This window comes from Macaca thibetana, chromosome 16, assembly GCF_024542745.1.
Source record: "Macaca thibetana thibetana isolate TM-01 chromosome 16, ASM2454274v1, whole genome shotgun sequence".
Lineage (NCBI taxonomy): Eukaryota > Metazoa > Chordata > Mammalia > Primates > Cercopithecidae > Macaca > Macaca thibetana.
The window spans coordinates 9726920-9748983 of NC_065593.1; the positions used below are offsets into that span (position 1 = coordinate 9726920).

Below are 22064 nucleotides of genomic sequence, written 5' to 3' on the forward strand. Positions count from 1 at the left end.
GAATTCAAAGAAACTCTTCAGGCATCCAAAAGAGAGCTACTGTCAGCCGACTAACCTGTGGGTTAAAGTTGACAGTGATCTCCTTCGTCTCTGGGTCACGTTTCAGAAGTGGTTGGGAAAGATTGTACTGTGCCTTCTCCGATACTGTCCGGCACCAGTCCTCATAAAGTCTTGTCTCATACCTGCGAGGGTCGGGGACAACAGCCACCTCGTAAGCCCCCTCCCCCCAGCTCCCCAGCGCCTGGTCATAATCTGTGTTTAACATGAATTGAAGATACTACTAGTCATTGACCCAGCCAGACTGGGTCAGCTTCTGCGAGTAACCACAAATTTCTTTCTTTCTTTCTTCCTTTCTTTCCTTTCTTCTTTCTTTCTTTTTTTTCTTTCTCTCTTTCTTTTTTTTTCTCTCTCTCTCTCTTCCTTTCTTTCTTTCTCTCTCCCTCTCTCCCTTCCTCCCTCCTTCCCTCCCTCCCTTCCTCCCTTCCTCTCTCTTTCTCTTTCTTTCTTTTCAAGACAGAGTTTCACTCTTGCCACCCAGGCTGGAGTGCAACGGTGTGATCTCGGCTCACTGCAACCTCCGCCTCCCAGGTTCAAGCGATTCTCCTGCCTCAGCCCCCTGAGTAGCTGGCATTACAGGCGTGCGCCATCACATCTGGCTAATTTTGTATTTTTAATAGAAACGGGGTTTCTCCATGTTGTTCAGGCTGGTCTCGATCTCCCGACCTCAGGTGATCTGCCTGCCTCGGCCTTCCAAAGTGCTGGGATTACACGCTTGAGCCACCATGCCCGGCCATAACCACAGATTTCTAAAGGTAGCATTGCTTAAATCACAAAGGAGAAGAAAGACCCCATGAGATCTTTTGGGGGGATAAGGAAGTTGTGATTAGTCTCAGTAAATGTTGGAAGAAGTTACTGGGAAGATTTGCTCTCACACTAATCTTTATGTAGCTCATGGACGTTCATCATTTAGTAATTACACACTGACAACACCTACCATGTGCTGGGCTTGGGGGATAAAAATGATGGATGAGTACCTGACAGTGAAGGCAGTTAATGGTGGGGATTGCAGGCGAGCAGATCACCCTGACACAGTGTAGCAAGTGCAGTCCTAAATAAATGTACAGCTGTAATCCCAGCACTTTGGGAGGCCGAGGCAGGTGGATCACCTGAGGTCAGGAGTTCGAGACCAGCCTGACCAACATGGAGAAACCCCATCTCTACTCAAAAAAAAAAAAAAAAAAAAAAAAAAAAAATTAGCTGGTGTGGTGGCTCATGCCTGTAATGTCAGCTACTTGGGAGGCTGAGGCAGGAGAATCACTTGAACTTGGGAGGCAGGTTGTAGTGAGCAGAGATCATGCCATTGCACTCCAGCCTGGGCAACAAGAGTGAAACTCGAAAGAAAAGAAAGAAAGAAAGAAAGAAAGAAAGAAAGAAAGAAAGAAAGAAAGAAAGAAACAAACAAAGAGAGAGAGAGAGAGAGAGAGGGAGGGAGGGAGGGAGGGAGAAATAGGAAGGAAAAGAAAGAAGGAAGGAAGGAAGGGAAAGGAAGGAAGGGGAAAGAAAGAGAGAGAGAGAAAGAAAGAAAGAAATGTACAGGAAATCAGACACCTAATGGCAGCGGCGGAGGGCTGGGGATGATAAGGAGAATGTCAGGGAAAGTTTCATAGGAGAAGTGATGACGGACGCTTGCCTGAGTCTCAGGATAGCCAGAGGTTGGGTGGCAAAGGGAGAGTGAGCATTCCTGGCATGGCCAAACGGTAGAGGTGAGAAACAGCACCCTTGAAACTGTATGCTTGAAACAAGGATTACAGAGCATGGCAGAGGCTGGAGGTGGTGGTGAGGAGGCAAGGACCACCTTAGGGAAGACTCTTCATGTCATGTTAAGGAGGCTGTGAGAACCACTGCAAGGCCTCCCAGCTGGTGGTGGCTGTGGTGACATTATTGGATTTGGTAACAATGTGGGTACTCGGGGGACAGATCTGGAGGCAGCAATGACTGTTAGGAAGCCACTGCAGCAGTTTGGCCTGGAGAAGTTCTAGTCTATTGTGAAGATGCTGCTGGTGGAGACAGAGGAGTGGATGGACTTGAAGTTATTTTGGAGGTAAAAGGGGTGGAATGTGTGTTACTTGGCAGGTAGAGGTGCTGCTAATTAATCTGTCTGGAACAATGCTAAGTATAGTCACATGATAATCGCAAGGGCCACCATTCTTCCCTCCTGAACCGGGAGAAAGAACAAATGGCAGAAGGAGAAGGCAAAACAGTGGCTGTTTCTAGACCCTGAGCCCCCGAAAGACTTATTCAGCTTTAAAGCGGGAACAACTTTGAAGTCATATAAAATTTTCACTCTTACGCTTTCTCCATAAAACGATGCAGGAAGTACTTTTTAAAACGTATTGTCTCTCTGTGCAGCATGCACTGTTGCTTCTGCTGAGTAAGCGGCTGTTGCAGTTTTCCGTGACTCCCATCTTGGAGTTCCGTGAGTAGCACCCTACTCCTAGCTCTAGTTCACACGCCCAGCAAAACTGCACTGGAAAAGTATTTATTTCCAGAATAGAGCTGAATTCCCCAGAGACCTATGTGTGTGCAACCCGGAAACACTGTACTCACAAATATCGCGGTTATAACATAAAACATAGAGCGATACTTCAGAGCCACTGAGGAATCTGCATAAACTCAGAGCTGCAGAAGGCAGCGTGGAGGTTGTGCAATTTGCAGACCCACACAATCCCAGAAGTTGCTTACTTTTCTAGCAGTGAGAGCGTATCTTCATATTTTTGTTTCATTCGCTTTCCTTCTGCAGATTCCATGCAACTACTCGTACAAAAGAGAAAAAGTGACACAGAATTAGAAGAAGTTAAAATAATTATTCGAGGAACAAACTGCAGTCTCCAAAGAAGAGCGTGAATAGCTCCTTGGCTGGTTTCCAAACAGCCCTGCAAGAGCCCTTCTTCTTCCCGAACATCTTACTCTGGCCACTAGAGGGCATCTGCACTTCCTGAAATGCCGGCAGCTCTGCAAGTGTTAGAGTTTCCTGCCCGCAGCTCCGCCAGCACCCTCACCTAGCTGGGCCAGTCACGCATCAGGTATCTGAGGTCCTTCAAAAACCTGAATAAAAGGGAAATTGAGATATGAAAAAATTCTAGGTGCCATAATTGTCTGTATTTAAGACCATCAATGTTATATACAGTCATGCACCACATAATGACATTTTGGTCAACATATATATGTGTGTATGACAGCAGTCCCGTAAGACTTTAGTGATGCTGAAAAATTCCTATTGCCTATTGACATGGTGCGAGGCATTACTCCCATGCCGGTGGTGATGCTGGTGTAAACAAACCTACTGTGCCGCCAATCGTATAAGAGTGTACAGTAATGTCCTAGGCCTTCGCATTCACTCACCTACAGCAACTTCCAGTCCTGCGAGCTCCATTCATGGTAAGTGTCCTACACAAGTGTACCATTTTTTGTCTTTTATACTTTATTTTTTGCTGTACTTTTTCTATGTTCAGATATGTTTAGATACACGAACACTTACCATAGTGCTACAATTGTCTGTAATACTCAGGACAGTCACATGCTGCACAGGTTTGTAGCCTGGGAGTGATACATTAGACCATACAGCATATTGATCATAGCGCATATTGTTCCTAGGATACGCTAGACCATAGCTCATTTGTACCCTAGGAGCAATACGCTAGACCATAGACATAGGTTTGTGAAAATACACTCTATGATATTCACATAATGATGAAATTGCCTAAGGATATATTTCTCAGAATATAACCCCATTGTATAAGTGATACATGATTGTCTATAACACTATATGCCAGGTAAATATCTATGTAGGTACATGTATATTAAAATGATTTTTATATATTTAAATATATATGTTTCTCCTTTTCTGAAATCATCTGGAACACCGGATCTGAAACACTACCACTTCTTCGCGTTTTTACATGAGTGTCCCTCCCAGTTCTTACCCCTGAAATATGTGCACATGTAATGCACATACGTGACAGTGCACATGCATGTACATATAACATGCGTAAACAAAGTGCACACAGACACACACACACACACACACACACACACACGGCGGCTTCTGCAGGAATGCTAAGGACCACAGAAGAGAGTGTGGCTTGAGGTACCGTTACCCACTGGTTTTGACACTTGCTGCAACACTAATGAAAGTCCAGCTCCTGGAAAAAATTGGTGAAGTATCTTTAATTCTTCAAAACCTTCACACTAACTATGCGGAGGTTTGTTTCTGTTTGTCCTGCTGGCAAAGAGGCAGCTTACTAATCCATTTGCTCTTTAAACCAACATATGATTTCTTTCTTTTTTTTTTGAGACAGGGTCTCGATCTGTTGCCCAGGCTGGAGTGCAGTGGCGCAATCTCGGCTCACTGCAAGCTTCGCCTCCCGGGTTCACACCATTCTGCTGCCTCAGCCTCCTGAATAGCTGGGACTACAGGCATCCCCCACCACGCCTGGCTAATTTTTGTGTATTTTTAGTAGAGACGGGGTTTCACCGTGTTAGCCAGGACGGTCTGGATCTCCTGACCTTGTGATCTGCCCGCCTCGGCCTCCCAAAGTGCTGGGATTACAGGCGTGAGCCACTGCTCCCGGCCCAACATAGGATTTCTTCACCAGATCCCTCGAGCTTTCCACAGAAGCCCTAGTGCCTGCAGAGAAAGCAATGAATTTGCTGGCATTTTTCCCCTCTCAATTACTCAGTTCACTTCCGTCATGAAAGGACAGATGCATCTGCCAGGCAGCAAGGAGAGGTGGAATGTGCTTCAGCCCGAATGGGCGCTTTCTCCTCCCAAGCCGTGTGATTTCCACAAGCCCCACAGGCCCCAACCCCAGGTCTCAGTTTTGTATCTAGAAAAGAATGAGGCCAGAGCAGAGTGAGGCTTCTCCCATGGGTGTGTGGCCGAGTGGGAAGTCACAGGAATAAGAACAGTGAAATTCCTACAGTTTCCATGTCACTTCATGGTGAGGAATCTAAAACATTTTCAATAACCAACCAATACCTACTATAGAGCAGAATACACTCTTTTTTTTTTTTTTTTTTTTTTTTTGAGATGGAGTTTCACTCTTGTTTCTCAGGCCAGTGTGCAATGGTGCAATCTCGGCTCACTGCAACCTCTGCCTCCGGGATTCAAGCGATTCTCCTGCCTCAGCCTCCCGAGTAGCTGGGATTACAGGCATCTGTCACCATGCCTAGCTAATTTTTGTATTTTTAGTAGAGATGGGGTTTCACCATGTTGGCCAGGATGGTCGAAAACTCCTGACCTCAGGTGATCCACCCGCCTCGGCCTCCCAAAGTGCTGGGATTCCAGGTGAGCCACTGCACCTGGCCCGTGATAAACATTTGAATTCATTTTTAAAACAAGTGGGAGTTTTCACGGGAATTATAGAGGTCTCTGTCGTGTACCTTCCAGATTCCCTCTTGGGACCAAGCCCTCGTACCCCTCCAAACCTCCCTGATTCAACCCCTGCCTCGCCCTGTCCCCTCCAGCCAGGAGTGTTGGCTGCCGCGGAAACACCACTGCCTCCCTATTTTGGAACAGGCTTGGCCAAAGAGAGCTGCCTGGCCCACAGGTCATGCCCCTCCCCTGGAAAGCCCACATCCAACCAGCTGATGTGGGGGTACAGAGGCAGAACAGCTCTGAAGGGCCCAAGCTCCGTGGAGGACCGGCTGAGACACCCATTGCAACTTTCTTACAGCTCAGCAGCTCAACTTCTCTCTGCCCAGTCTGTTCCCCCTCCCTCCCTCATGGGTGCGATTCCTGAAAGGCTCTCTATAAATTCCTGCACACATCATAGGTCTCCTTCCTGGGAACCGGACCTGTGACAGCTGCGGCAGTCCACGTTCTAGGGGCAGCCCTGGCATCCCTCCCCACCCCATTCACCTATCTTCTCCCTTCTGTCTTCTGCTGCTTGATTGAGATGCATGAGGGCTCAGAGCTACTCCCCACCAAACTTCCAGGGTTGGGGGTCCCCAGGAAGCGTTCTGGATTAGGAGCCTGGAGAACCAGGCATTTCTTCCAGTTCTTTCTTTGGCTGTCTCTAGGACCTTGGGCAAGTCACCTCACTTCTCTCTTCATTTCCTCCATTTCTTCATCTGAAAACAAAGATCTCACCCAGACCCAAGCAGATGTTGCAGATGGGTCACCTGCAGGGCAGACCGGCCTCACAAGCATGCTTTGTTAGATCTGCGCAGTTTGAGAAAAAAATGGAATCCTTGGTCATTGGAAAATTGGATGTCCAACTCTAAAATCCAGTTTCCAGCTTATCTCCACCAGTCAGGAGATTGCTCACATTGGGTCTGCTTTTCTGCTTGGCAATGCTGGAGTGGGGTGTTGGTGGCCCCCTGCAGACCCCACCCTGGCCATCCTTTCGTCTGGCCTCTGCCAGTGTTGAGTCTTCCCACTTGGGCCAGACCAGAGGGTCTCTAAGGCTCTTCCTAACTCCAAAATGCCTGTGAGTCCAACGGCCAGAGTTTGATTCCTTTCCTTCTGTTGTGTTTTCCAAAACCTGTGTGCTCTCAGCAAGATTAAGTCTTCTAGAAAGAGGGATCAGAGAAAGACTGCCTTTCCTCAGGCAGCGTCTTAAACACAATATCACAATTAGCAGCTGAGATGCTTCTATCTCAGCTTCTAACCTCAGCTATGAAGCAAGCTGATGGTTTCCAAACCTGGTCACCATCAGAATCAGAGGAGGAGCTTGCTGAAGGGGCAGATTCCCAGCCCATGCCACATTCAGATTCAGCCAGTGACAGGTGAGGCCCTGGAACCTGCATCTTTAACAGGTTTCCCAGAGTTGTCCCAATATGGACAGAGACCTCATACTTCATTATTTTCCAGTGGTCTCAGCAGCAAGGAGACATGGTATCAAAGGGAGACGTGTGGAAGAACTCCACAGAGCTTAAAATCCCTGGCTCCAGAAATGAATCCCCCGGAGCAAAAGAAGTCAGCCAGTTACACCTCACTTCACACCAAGGGCCCTGCCCGTAAGTCCAAATGCATCAATATCATGACTGCTTGGCCAATAGCTGTCTAATCCCTTGCTGGAAATGGAAAGAAAGGAAGGTGATTTTCTCGCCTTCGTTAAGCGGGTTGCATTTCTACAACACTCGGATTCCAGAGCAGGAACAGCAGCCCAAGACAAACCCGTCTTTTAGGAACACAATACTCACGGGTGTGTGATGCGTCCAAAGTTGCTAAAAGGACCCTGGATGCGCTGCCTCAGCTCCTGTGCCCAGCGGAGGCCGCCGGCCACGGTGGGCATGTTCTTGTGCACCCGTGAGAACCCTGGGGACATGGCACAGACAGACCGAAATGAGTCTAGAGCACCTCAGCCCTCTCCACCCGGCAAACGCCTCCAGCCAGGTCCTCCACTTTTGCCTCATTATCTCCAGACTAAAGTCACCCTGGGAGCACATAAACAGGAAGAATGACCCTGAGATGAACACTCTCAGCCACAGGGGACCTGGATCCTCTGCCTAAGCTATTCTGATATCATTGCTCTGGGAGGGGCCCAGCCATGAGTGTTTCAAGGAGTCTCGCTCTTGTTGCCCAGGCTGGAGTGCAGTGGTGCAATCTTGGCTCACTGCAACCTCTGTCTCCCAGGTTCAGGTGATTCTCCTGTCTCAGCCTCCCAAGTCGCTGGGATTATAGGTGCCCACCACCACACCTGGCTAATTTTTGTATTTGTAGTCGAGATGGGGTTTCACCATATTGATCAGGCTGGTCTCCAACTCCTGATGTCAGGTGATCCACCCGCCTCGACCCCCAAAAGTGCTGGGATTACAGGCGTGAGCCGCTGCACCCGGCCACCGCTGTTTTTTAAAAGCTCTCAAGATGACTCTAATTGGAAAGTCAGGGTTAAAACACTCTCTTAAACAGACAACTCAATCACTCTGGGTCTCAATTTTCACATCCATAAAATGGGAATAATATCTTCCCTGCTTAACTTCCAGGGTTCCTGCGAGAATTCCGTAAGATGATGAATGAGGCAGGCCATATGGATTATGAAGCCCTGGACTCGAGTCAACACAGATTAGATATGCTTATGTTAGCCCAGGCATTGGGTTTGTCTGCTTATAGTTAGTTGTCAAGATTTAACAAATGTGAGGTTTCACTTTTTAAAGAATCTCACTTCCCAGCTTCTTGGGGAAAATGACAAGATTAGCAAGAATCCACTGGCATTTCTAACTAGCGACTAGAGAAGTGGCCACTTCCTTTATTTCACCACGCGTACCACCCTTCCCTGGTGTCACCATGCTTAGTCCAGATCCATGATTTTCATTTCCGGCTTGTCCTCCATGATAGGCAAAACTCTAAGATGACCCCCAATGACCCTCACCCTCGCATAATCCTCTAGCCTTTAAGCATGGGTTGAAACTGTGGCTATGATGAGACGTCACTCCTGTGGTCATGCTATGTCATATGCTAGGAGGAAGAGGACCCTGGCTGGGCCTGACCTAATCAGGTGAGGCCTTAAATGCAGAATGGTTTCTCTGGCTGGTGGCAGGAGAGGAAGGCAGAGATTTGATACATGAGAGGATTTAACGTCCTGTTGCTGGCTTGAAGATGGAGGTGGCTATATGGTAATGAATGCAGATGGCTTCTAGTTGCTAAGAGTGGCCCTTGACTGACAGCCAACGGGAAATGGAGACCTCACTCCTATAGTCATGAGGGACTGGATTCTACCAACAGCAAGGAGGATGGCAGTGGATTTTTCCTCCAGAGCTTCCAGATACAAACTCAGCCTGGCCGACACCTTGATTTCAGCTTTGGGATACTCTCTGAGTAGAGAACCCAGATGCACCATGCTGGACTCCTGACCTACAGAAGTGTGAGCTGACGGCCGGGCGTGGTGGCTCACGCCTGTAATCCCAGCATTTTGGGAGGCTGAAGCAGGCAGATCATGAGGTTGGGAGCTCGAGACCAGCCTGACCAACATGGTGAAACCCTGACTCTACTAAAAATACAAAAAATTAGCCGGGTGTGGTGGCAGGTGCCTGTAATCCCAGCTACTCTGGAGGCTGTGGCAGGAGAATTGCTTGAACTGGGGAGGTGGACGTTGCAATGAGCTGAGATCGTGCGTGCCACTGCACTCCAGCCTGGGCAATAGAGCCAGACTCCATCTAAAAAAAAAAAAAAAGAATTGTTAGCTGAAAGATGGGTGGTGGTGTTTTAAGGTACTAAGGTTGTGGTCATTTGTTACCACTATAGCTTCTGAAGACATTTGAGTTTTCAAACTCTGTATCTGACCATAAGAAGTCATGGGGATGATCCCACATAAAGCTTGGTCAGTGGATTTTCTTGGAATGACTTCCAAGTAGAGGCGATTCTTGATGACCTCACCATGAAACCTACTAGCAAGCAGAGTGATCCTGTTGCTCAGCTACTTAAAAGCCTTTGATAATTTCTCATACCCTCGATCATGATTCCAAGTTCCTTAACCCAGCACTCTGAGCACTTCCCAAGCTGACCCCAAATGCCGTGGCTGACGGGGTGTCTTCCACACACCTTGTTTGGCTATAGGCAGGCCCAGCTGATCACCTTCCGTATCCTCTCATGTCTTCTCCGAAGGCCTTTGCCTCCTCTCCTTTACTGTTGATCTCCCAACTTCTAGGGCTCAGCTCAAGACTACCTTTTACATAAACCTGCCCTCGAACCTCCCAGCCACAGTGCATCTTGTCTTGTTAAGCCTGCCCTCGAATCTCCCATCCACAATGCATCTTTGCTTGGGGAGGAAGGAATGGTTTTAGTCTCTTGCTCTTTCTTTTCTTTTCATCATAAGAAGTCAATAATTTATTTCTTCCAAATGGCATCATTTTTCAGATGCCAGAGGCCATTCAGTCCAATAACCACTTATTGAGCACCCACTATATGCAGCGCACTGTGCGATTGACTATAGGAATGTATTTTATTTGTTTCTTATTTTATTTTGAGAGACAGGGTCTGGCTCTGTCACCCAGGCTAGAGTGCAGTGGCAGGCTCATAGCTTCTGCAGCCTCGTGCTCCTGAACTCAAGTGATCCTCCCGCCTCAGCCTCCTGAGTCACTAGGACTAGAGGTTCACCCCATCGCTCCCAGCTTGTTACCATTCTTTATAGCTCAAGTCGAGTGATACTCAACATTCTATAAAGAACGATCTTTTCATATTAATTATTTTATCCCTTACCTTGACCTGCCACAGTATACAATACCCACAGGCATGTTTGGCATGTAGTAAGGATTCAATAAATGTATGCAAAACTGAAATGCATTTGTTTTGACTCTAAGCATCATAATAAAAATGGAGACATCACGCCTTGGCATGGTACTGCCCTTTGGAGGGCTCCTGCTGGTTCCTCCCACCAGAAGCATGGTTGCTATGGCATTAGAAGGCATAAGAAACTTTTCTCAGGCATGTAAACATTTATTTTGGAATGGAGGTGTGTTGAAGATTAGTCAGTGTAGCAACACTGATCAAGGATCAACTTATACATGATGCCAAGGTCTCAGTTGAACAGAGGCGGTCAAGACTGCACCACGCTCGGTCAGCCTGCCAATCTCAGCCCCAGAACCAGGGAGAGCCACAGTTCAGAGAGCTCCCCGGTCACCCAAGGTGGTCTGGAATTTCAAGCAAGAAGGTTGTGCTTGCTCTTTTTTGAGAATGTATGGATCCATACATGGACATTTAACAAATACAAGAGGAATGCATTGCTTCTTCCCAGTAACAGAATGTCCTCATCAAAATCCCCTTCAACAAGCCTACCAAGTTCTGCTTCCTCCTGGACATGCTGACTGTAGATCATCCTCACTGCATCCAGATCTTTGTTGAACATTTGGATGAGGACCAGGTATTTATCAGATGTATCCCTCGCTACCAGTGGTCTTTCAAGGAGGTTTCCTGCTATGTCTAGCAGCTGTAGGGAAGGTGGAGGAAAAAGAGGAAAAATAAATCACAGATTAAACCTTTCCGTGGTCATACATATCCAGTGCTCTGGTTTTTCCTTCATATGCCTACAAACGTAAGAAGAGTGAACAGTGTTATTGTGGAACTGGACCAGTAATTATTCATATGTGGATGATATTCATAGTCTTTCTCCTCTCCTTTGCTTCTGACAGAGAATTCCTGTCTGCTGAGTTACCTACCCCCAGCTCTACTTGGCACAAGAATCTGGATAAACCAATAAACAAAGGGACAACTAAAGATCCCAGAAAGGTTAAGTTGAGCTACATAATTAAGACCTAGAACAGGCTGGGCGCAGTGGCTGTAATCCCAGGACTTTGGAAGGCCAAGGCGGGTGAATCACGAGGTCAGGAGTTTAAGACCAGCCTGGCCAAGATGGTGAAACCCCGTCTCTACTAAAAATACAAAAATTAGCTGGGCGTGGTGGCGGGTGCCTGTAATCCCAGCTACTCAGGAGGCTGAGGCAGGGAATTGCCTGAATCTGGGAGGCAGAGGTTGCAGTGAGCCAAGATGCCAAGATCGTGCCATTGCACTCCAGCCTGGGCAACAGAGCGAGACACTGTCTCAAAAAAAAAAAAAAAAAAAAAAAAAAAAAAAAAAAAAAAAGACCTAGAACAGAAAGAAGGTGATGATGGAACAGAAGAAGTTGCTAAGTAAGCTGGATGTTGGGGAGAATTCGAAGGGCTAAAATTTGAGAATGGGAACAAGGAAATAGTTTCTGAGAGCAGGTGCCCTGAGAATGGTGGTGATGCACCATTTCTGAGAGCAGGTGCCCTGAGAATGGTGCTTGCTCTGAAGACGTGTTGCGGTGCATTCAGGCTGCCCTAATCCCTCAGTGTTTCCTGGAGCAGCAAAATCAAGATGTGAAATGCTTGTAATTACTTTCTGGCTCCTGGACTGTGTTTCTTCGATTGTGATGCTTTTCTGAGATGAGGCCATGTGGGACTTCAGTTATATTTAGGATATACCAATACTCTGCTTCTAAGCGTGCCTTCCATGATAACCTCTCATCTCCACCTAGTGCTTGAAGCCAGGGGGTGACAAAGTACAGCAGCAGGCAGCCAAACCCGCCCAAGTCTGGCCCGTGGCGTCAGTGCATGGTTTTTGCATTTAAAAAAAGAATTAAAAAAAATTAAAAAGAGGGCTGGGCACTGTGGCTCATGCCTATAATCCCAGCACTTTGGGAGAACAAGGCAGGCAGATCACTTGAGGCCAGGAGTTCAAGACCAGCCTGGCAAATGTGGCAAAACCCCCGTCTCTACTAAAAATACAAAAAAAAAAAAAAAAAAAAAAATTAGCCAGGCATGGTGGCGTGTGCCTGTAACCCCAGCTACTTGGGAGGTTGAGGCATGAGAATCGCTTGAACCCGAGAGGCAGAGGTTGCAGTGAGTTGAGATCACACCACTGTACTCCAGCTGAGGCGAGAGAGCAAGACTCTCTTAAAAATAAATAAATAAAAATAATAAATAATAAAATGAAAAAGAGGATGTGACAGAAAACACATGTACCCATAGTCTAAAATATTTATTCTCTGACCTTTTGTAAAAAAAAAATTGGAACCCTTGCTTTAAGTCAAAGAACATGAGAAACATGATGTAAAATTACATCCACATGTCTTAAAACTGGAAGCTGAACAGTCTGCATTTGTCTAAGACCCTATGCTCTTTATCCTACCTCCTTATTGCAGGTTGGGCCATTTTTTTTTGCTTCACTGGCATCCAAAGCCTGGAGGGAGTGCAAGCTCTAGGAGCTGGTTGGCAACAGTTCATAATCTTAGATGGCTCCTAGAAGTCCGAGGTGTCCAGGCCATGTTATGCAGAATGACCATGTACAGAGAAAGGCCAAATATGGGGTCCTTGGCCAGATGTTTTCCAGACCTGACAGCTTGATTGGATTTCCTAAATGATTCCAAGGCACTCTAAGGACTCTCTAAAGGTGCTAAAAAGCCTTCCATTGGGGAGGATCTAGGGTCACACTTTCTTCCACAAAACAATCACCCAGATCTCTGGAGACGGTAAAAAGTAGCTCTGCCTCAATGGAAGCATAAGAGAGCCGGACTCCACCCAGTTCTGTGGCTCCCATCTTCTGTTGAGGAAGTACAGGTATGTGCACTGAGGGACCACCATGGCCAGCCTGCACCCTCTATTCACAGTCCTTGGCCTGGATGTACTCATGGATTCATGTCCACTGAGGGGCCACCTAGTAGCTGGATGATCTTACAGCAGCAGCAGGGGATCCAGAGTCAGGTACTCTCTCTGGTCCCTGCTCCCCAGGCTTGAAAAAGTTCTTCTCTGCGTGAGCTTATGTCCATTGGAGATTTTGCTTTTGCTTGGGGATAAAGGAAGGGTTTTAGTTTCTTGTTGGTGAGATCACCAAAAAGAGAGAAACAAAGTAGGCAGAAGGGATCGGAGGGTCATGGTTTTCCTACTAGTTTCCATGGGCTGGGCTGGAAACTCTGCTGAGAAGAGGAGTCAAGGTCAGAAGATAAATCATCTGCTTTTATGAGTCCTCTGAAACTCTGGGTACAAGCAGTGCTGCGTCAGTGGAGGGAAGGTCTCCCTCTACTTCTGCCCAGAACCCTACCCTACCATAAAATTTCAAGGATTGGAATGTTTGAACCCAAAGAGGCATGCCCTTGGCCCATACAGAGATGTTTTCATGGTGGGACCATCAGAAGAAAAGCAATGGCAAGACTCCTTCAAGCACCTTTCTTGGCAGATAAAATTGAAAGGGGGTCTGTAGACATGTAGCAGATGCCGTGATTTCAAAGACTTCAAAGTGACTTGAGAATGCTTGTGAGGCATCCCTTGAAGACTCCTGAACATCTCTGGTGGAGAGGGATCTATATGATGGGTAGGGCTGGGCATCCTTAGTGCACGGATGGAGTTTCAGCCCCACAAGTGACCTGAGCAGCAGAGTTTCAATGAGCCCTGACAGATAATGGCATGCATGACCATTCTGTGGACACAGACAAGCCCTTTCACTGGAATTGGATCAAACGCTTGGAGAGGGGAATCTCAAAAGCCTTCCAATGTGAATTACGGTATTTATTAAAGGTTACATGTACATATATACTCAATGGCTAATGAAGCTTGCCACATTTGGGTTACCAAATATTCTAGAATAGCACAGATCCATCCATCCAGGGTTGAAGCCTCTTCTACAATTGTCCCACCCATCACAGATCCTGTGTCTGAATATTTTCAGTGCCCAGAAACTGAACTACTAGCTGGAGAAGTCCATTCCATCTTAAACAGCTTTGACAGAAATCTCTTTCCTCTACTGAACCACACTGTGACTTCTTGTAACTTCTTCCACCAACTAGTGGAACCCTTAAAATTTTACAGAATAAGCTTTTTTTTTTTTCCCCCCGAGACAGAGCCTCACTGTCCCCCAGGCTGGAGTGCAGTAGCGTGATCTCGGCTCACTGCAAGCTCCACCTCCCGGGTTCAGGCCATTCTCCTGCCTCAGCCTCCCGAGTAGCTAGGACTACAGACGTCCACCATCATGCCTGGCTAATTTTTTTTTTTTGTATTTTTAGTAGAGACAGGGTTTCACCTGTCAGCCATGATGGTCTCGATCTCCTGACCTCGTGATCCGCCCGCCTCTGCCTCCCAAAGTGCTGGGATTACAGGCGTGAGCCACCGTGCCCGGCCCAGAATAAGCCTCTTGGTTGATTGGTGGAAGACATATCATGCTCCACCGAGTCTTCATGTCTCACGATGCAGCGCTTTCAGCTGTGCAGTCATTTACCTACTCATCATCTATGCCTTGTCCTAAACCTTCTCCTCCATACACTTTGTACTACCTGATCTGAGCGTGATATGGTAAGAGCAAAAATCTTCTTATTCCAGTGGTCGATGCCTGAAACCTATCACTCATTACCTGGGAGGTGGTTTGCTCTAGATTGAATCAACCTAGCAACCATGGTTAAATATCCATGGTACTGCACGGTCACGCTTTCCCTACTGATAATGGTGTGGCACCTGAAGAGATCACTGCCGAAATTCCTCTTAAAAGTATTTTTACATTGTTACATTCTCAGGAAAGCACAAGTACTCAGCCTGAGAATCCCAGTTCTGCACACTTTCTTGAGAAGGATTCCCACATCCTTCTCTAATAGATTAATAAGAATAATTAATAGTTGCAGGAACAGAACAGTTGGAAAGGTATCCATATCATCCTCTCATGAGGGCTAGGGGAGTATCCAGGACAGAGTGGTTCTTGCCCCATTTACACAAACCTTAAAGGCATGCTCCAAGCCAGGTGCATCATCAAAAGCTTGAATAAAGATAGTCCCCAGTCTTCGGTCGAGATCTTCTACTTTCTGGTTAAATTCAGCGACGTCATTTTCAAAATCCTGAAGAGACACCATATATATACATATACACACACACACACACACACACACACACACATATATATACATATATATGTAAAACATAATTTTCTGAAAGCCAACCCCACTATGCTCCTCACAGCTAACTTTTGTGTTTGAACTGGTTATACCAAAGAATTATTTTAATTTTCTGAAATTCACCATGGCATGACTTAACTTTTAGCCATGTAGAGTTACCCTGTGGTTGCAGCATTTTTACCTAGAGGGTCCCAGCAAAATGGTGGAGTGAATTAGATGTGAGTTTGGTGTTCTTCCACCCTTTCCATGCTCCTCTGTTCTGCTTCCTGAAGCCCCTTCTCTCTCACTCATAACACCAGCTCTTATAACACCAGCTCTTGTTACCCTGAAAACCATTATAGCAGCAACAGCCCTAGCAACGGGGCTATTTCAACATTACCACCCACTTTCTTCCCTTCCCCAAGTCAGAATTCCATTTTTCCATTGTCAGCAAACTAATCTAGCCATTAGGAGGAAAGAAAGCTAATTAAACTAATACAAACTATTTCTTCTAAATCCTTCTTAATTGGTGAAGACAGCAACTAGCCTTGTTCTTAAGATTGCCAAATTTAGCAAATAAAACTACAAGGCACTCAGTTAAATTGGAATTTCAGATAAACAAGAATTTTTTTTTTTTAATATGTCCAAATTAGTGTAGTTTATCTGGCAACCCTAATGTATTTCTCTTAGGATGTAGCAATTTTCGGAGAAACACTGTTAACGCCAATCTCTAATTTGTGGAATTATTTGTTATTACTGCTTTGTAACAGTAATGCATGTGTGTGTGTGAAAAAAAAAAAGGGTATGAAGAAATAATCTAGTCCTACTTCCCAAACATGATGACATTGTGGTATGTTTCTTTTTAGTTTTTAGTTTTTACCCTGGGCAAAATCCCTGGGATTAAGCTTTGTTTTATTGTATCATAGGGTAGCAAATACATTGTATATAGCCTGCTCTGTGGTCCACCTTTTTTTTCTTTTTTTTTTGAGACGGAGTCTCGCTCTGTAACCCAGGCTGGAGTGCAGTGGCGCGATCTCGGCTCACTGCAACCTCTGCCTCCCGGGTTCAAGCAATTCTCCTGCCTCAGCCTCCCAAGTAGCTGGATTACAGGCCCACACCACCACTCCCAGCCAATTTTTTGTATTTTTAATAGAGATGGGGTTTCACTGTGCTAGCCACGATGGTCTATGGCCCACCTTTTTTGGGTCTACTTTTGACTCATAGAATTCTTAGAAGGCAGTACCTTCCTGGGTCTGGCCAAATAAGATTCCCCTGGATGTCTGAAGGTGCTCAGGGCAGATTCCTGCCCTAATTTCTTTCTCCTTTTCCTGCACACACTCTTAAAACTCCTTCTCCAGTAATTCTGCCATTCCTTTTTCTGGGAATTCCATTCTCTGTTTTCATACTGGCCCTTTTCCTTCTTTTTTTCTCCCATGGGTGTGGACTCACAGGTTGAGGCTTTCTTGGGGCTACAGGTGAGATGCGGGCTCTTTGTTCCTGTCCTGGAAAATGCTTCACTGGCCCTTTCCTTATCCTATGTGTTCTGCTGGGAACCAGGTTCAGATCAGAAAACCCAGGCTGTGGCTTCACTTACACCTCCCCAAGTCACTAAAAAAATTCTGCCCAGGTGTGCCTGTTCTTCCCTTAGCAATTTTTGCCCAAAGCTTAAAACTTCTTTCCCACTCAGTTTTATTAAGTTAAATTGACAAATAAAAATTGTATATACTGTGAAATGATCACCACTATCAACCTAATTAACATATTCATCACGTCACACAGTTACCATTTGCTTTTTGTGTGGGTGGTGAGAACACTTAGGATCTACCCTTTTAGTGAATTTCAAGTACGCAAAACAGTTTTTCTTTTTTTAAAATTATTTTACTGTTAGTTCTGGGATACGTGTGCAGAATGTGCAGGTTTGTTACATAGGTATACATATGCCATGGTGGTTTGCTGCACCTATCAACCCCTCATCTAGGTTTTAAGCCCTGCATGCATCATTTGTCCTAATGCTCTCCCTCCCTTTGTCCCCCAACCCCTGACAGGTCCCAGTGTATGTTGCTCCCCTCCCTGTGTCCATGTGTTCTCATTGTTCAACTCCCACTTATGAGTGAGAGAGCAAAGCAATACAATTTTTTTTTTTTTTTTTTTTTTTGAGATGGAGTCTCCCTCTATCGCCAGGCTGGAGCGCAGTGGCGCGATCTCGGCTCACTGCAACCTCCGCCTCCCAGGTTCAAGCAATTCTCCTGCCTCGGCCTCCTGAGTAGCTGGGACTACAGGCGGCTGCCATCACGCCTGGCTAATTTTTGTATTTTTAGTAGAGACGGGGTTTCACCATGTTAGCCAGGATGGTCTCAATCTCTTGACCTCGTGATCTGCCCGCCTTTTCCTCCCACAGTGCTGGGATTACAGGCATGCGCCACCACGCCCAGCCCACAATACAGTGTTGTTAACTGTCTTCACCATGTTGTACGTTAGAGCTCCAGCAATTATTTATCATGCATAACTGAAGCTTTATACTCTTTGACCACCACCTTCCCATTTGTCTCTTCCCCAGCCCCTGGCAGCCACCATTACACTCTGCTTCTATGGCTTTGACTATCTTGGACGCCTCGTATAGGTGAGACCGTGCAACATTTGTCTTTCTGGATCTGGCTTCTTTCACTGAGCTTAAAACTTCTGAAGCCACAGAGTGGCCACAACCTCCACTGTCAGGTCATACCCACCTCAGCATCTCTGAAACCCTGGTGTCATTAGTCTGGAGCAGTTAACAGCTGGAAGAGGCCTCCTTGATCTTTCTCCCAACACAAAGAATAATTAGAATCTTTCTCTTGGCACAAGGAATAATAATTTCTCCTAACACAAAGGGTAATTAGCAAACCCACTGGGACCACAGAGCCAAAGGAAATACACAGGGAAAATACAAGTAAATGCCTAGACCCTACAGGTGAGAGGCATCTGGGACAGAGGCAGAGCTGGTGATTCAGCCCTTCCCAACCCTACCGTGCTTTGGAGGTACAGGCAGTCGGAGGAGGACCCTGAGAAAAGCCTGTACATCTCGTGAAATTCCTCATGCATTTGCTGGACCTGCTGACTCAGGGCATTCCCTCTGATGCCGCTGAACTCCACCTTTCCCAGTTTGTGGAAATCCAGGGCCGTCTTCAGAAGACCCTATGGGGACAATTCACAAAAGAGTTAAAATCACCATCATCATCACAACAGTGGATGAGAAAAGTTGGAAACCTGGGGGCGGTGGTTGCTTAGGAAATTGTGGAGCCTGATTAGTTTCGTAACCTTATTATTAGATTGGATTGGTAAAAATAACTCTTGTTTAAACTCGATAACAAAGCAAAGAGAAAGTACAGTCAAATAAAATTCATGCAAACCAAAATAAATATATATATATATATAAATAAGTGAAATGTATGCTTCCACCTCTCTATGTCTTTGCGGTCTTTAACAAATAATAATAAAACTATTGGTATAACTGGTAGCTTTATCGCTGATTTCTCTAAAATAGCTCATTTCAAATGGATCATGTTATCCAGTTCTAGAATGACAGTAATCCTAGGGGATGTTGACAGGAAAGCAGAGTCGCAAAATAGTCCTGAAGACATGCCCAGAGGGTGACACTGGCCTTCTTTGCAACTTCTCTGCCAAGCAAAGACATCTGCAGGGTGCCCTTGCTGGGTGTGCATGGGATGTTATGTCCTGCTGCCAGCCGGGTGGCGGCAAGTAGTTATTTACCAGCTCTGTGCTGCGCTTCTTCATCTGCTGCAGAATAATAACAACACCTTGTAGCATGATGCTGAGTGTTAAGTCAGTTAACTCAAGCCTGGGATTTAGGCCAGGTCTGCACACACAGTATCACCGCTGTTATTGATGTGGCAGTGTCCCAGGTGTGCTTGAGGTCCAATGACAGGTGGACAGCACAACCCAGAAGCCTTGGGGAGAAGCCCCTCCTGAGTCCATGGAAGCTACTTCACCTCTGATAGGATGGGAGCTTCCTCTTGAACACGTCTAGCAGGACAGATTGAATTTATCTCTTGTGAGTACCTAAACATCACAAAACCTCCAAAACAAGATAGGGTTCTTATCATGACTTCCAATCCATGTGCATGCCCCTTAGGCAGGAAAGAGGACGGCAAAAGTTCCCTTTGTGTCATTTTGGCCAACATTTGGCATGGACTGTGGGAGGGACCCTCTACTCTGGAGGTTTAAGGGGTGCACTACGACACTGATGCTGTAAAATCCAGCAGGTCCTGGTATCACCGCAGGAAATCTCACTGCCCATGGCCGCTGCTGTGGGTAACCCATCAGGCTAGCACAGGCTGCCTGTCTCCTTTCTCCTGCTGGGATGCCAACTCCAGCAGCAGTGACAGAGGCGCTGGGAAGTGGGGACAATGGCTGACTTTCCCCGTTTGGCCAGGAGGGTCCCCATGCAGATTTGGGCAGCCATCTAACAAGCCTGTTTTTGTTCAGCTGTGTTTGGGCATGGCTGGTGGCAAGCAGCTGAAGTGGGAGGGGAGAGAAGAGGGAAGACACCAGCTAAGGCAGGGAAGACAGATGCCAAAACCAGGGAGGGACTTTTGCCACTAATGGTGGGAAAAGTGGCAGTCTTTCTTTAAAAATAGGTTCAACTTGATATACTGGGAAGAAAACCGAAATGAACTTTATGGAAATGAAATTGACTTCAGTAGTAATTCAAGTCTCTCGGAAAGTGCTTAGTTGTAATTGGTTTTATAGGGAGAGTCATACTTGTGCTGTGAAATGCAACCTTGGTGCTCATTCTTCATAATTCTGTGGATGTCAATTTCAATTTCTAGGAAATACTTCCTAACCATTTTAAAAGGGAGATGCATTTTGATATGTTTGATTACATCAGAAACCCAGACGATAATTTTGTTAGACTATTTTATTTCTCAAGAATACTTAAAGCACGGTCTAGGGAGGTGACAGGAAGGTGTTTCATCTTCAGTTTTTCCTAGGTATTAGTGAAATATTTATTGAACCATCCTACTTTTGGAGAAAGTCTGGTCACTTAAAAAGAGGGATACTTACATTGTTTTATGTAACTTAACACACACACGGTGGACAACACTTTTATCTGGTGCTCAACTCAAGGTCTTAGGCCTTTCCTCACCCTTCCATGGAAAGAGATCCACCCATCCAGCTTTTTCCCAAACTCTCTATCCCCTTCTTCTGCTTATTCAGAGCGCTTATCACACCCTGGAATTATATTATTTGGCATTATATTATACTATTTGCTTATTTTCTGTCCAGTAAGTTGTAAATGCCCCAAAGGTACCTCGGCATTTCCAGTGCCTGGAAGAGTCCCTGACCCTGAACACATATTTGTTGAGTGAAGTAATATATGCTCTTTGTTCTTTGACTTGGCTATAATACTTCCAAAAAAAAAAAAAAAAAAGCAACAAGGTGATAGAGGAGCTAGGCGCCCTAACCTCTGAGGAGCAGTTGGTGAAAAAAAAATAGACAAGAGAAGATAATTATAAAGAAGGACATTTCAATGTCCACAGGACCACGGTCAAGTGCAAGGGGGAACCCTCCCTGGTGCTACATTGAGGGCAGAATGAAGGCAAATGAGTGAATGGGACAAAGAAGCAGATGTGACCTCACTGTACAGGTTGAACTTATTACATTGCTGATATGGGATCATTTCAACCTAAACAATGCCCATTTCCTGTGGTTTCATTTAATAAAACACAATCATCTAATGCTGTAGAATGGGCTATGAAGAGAGGGAGTGAGCTCTCCATCACTGAACGAGTTTTAGTAAGTTTGATGTTGGAGGCGTTGTAGAAAAGGTTTCTGAAGCAGCTGGGAAACTGTCTTACAACTATAGACACCAGATTTATGGCATTGGCCATGGTTATATCTTTGATTAGCCTTAAATCTTTGATTTAAGAATCAAAATATTTCGATTCTTAAATTATGTAAATGGAAGCTCTTTTCATTGTTTATTTCAAAGTTCTCACAAAACAGATAAGAGGCAATTTAAATCAATAAGAGGTTTAAATGATAGTTTTTAAATATCTGTTTTTATTCATCACAGTACTAAACACGAAATTCATCATGTTGCATACAGGCTGAAATATCCACTTCAGAGACACAACATATGGCATTGTGGAAAGAGCCTAGGATCTAGGGCAAAAAACAACAACAAAAAAAAAAACCCCAGAGTTTACACAACCCTGGTTCCATCATTTACTAGCTATGTGGCTTAAAGCAAGACACCTAACTTTTCTAAGCTTCACTTTCCTAACCTGTAGATGGGAATGATAACACTTAAGTTGCTGTGGAGTTACCAAGTTTATGGAGAGTTCCCTGTAGGACTTCAATAAAAGGCAACCACTATAATTAACCATGATCACTCTGATGTCACTAGACCGGGTTAATGGATATTATATGTGTAATGGTGTATATGGGGACATTTGGGTGTTTGTTTCAAGACAGAACAAGGAGCACTGGTGTCCCAGGCTGCTTACTGGACTGATCAGGTTCTATTCTTATGAAAAACTGTGCAGCACTTAATGGTGGTGGCAGGTGGGGGGATGTGGGGAGGATTCAATATGTGCTCTGGCCCCTGAGATGCAGAATCAAAATCAGGGGTAATGGCAAGACCTGCCGACAGCAACCCCCTGCTCAAAGGAGAGGCCGCGCTGCCCATCTTAA

At 45.7% G+C, this 22064-nt stretch overlaps 1 protein-coding gene across 2 annotated transcripts in view; it reads right to left on the reverse strand.

Moving 5' to 3' along the window:
* Positions 1 to 22064, reverse strand: part of DNAH9 (dynein axonemal heavy chain 9) — a 378056-nt gene that overhangs the window by 329037 nt on the left and 26955 nt on the right. For both annotated transcript variants that reach the window (XM_050764993.1, XM_050764994.1), the window contains 6 exons: positions 18375 to 18542; positions 15219 to 15335; positions 10778 to 10928; positions 7207 to 7321; positions 2743 to 2811; positions 56 to 182 (listed from right to left, as the gene is read on the reverse strand). In XM_050764993.1, coding sequence (XP_050620950.1) covers positions 56 to 182; positions 2743 to 2811; positions 7207 to 7321; positions 10778 to 10928; positions 15219 to 15335; positions 18375 to 18542 — 747 coding nt within the window. The remainder of the gene's footprint in view (positions 1 to 55; positions 183 to 2742; positions 2812 to 7206; positions 7322 to 10777; positions 10929 to 15218; positions 15336 to 18374; positions 18543 to 22064) is intronic.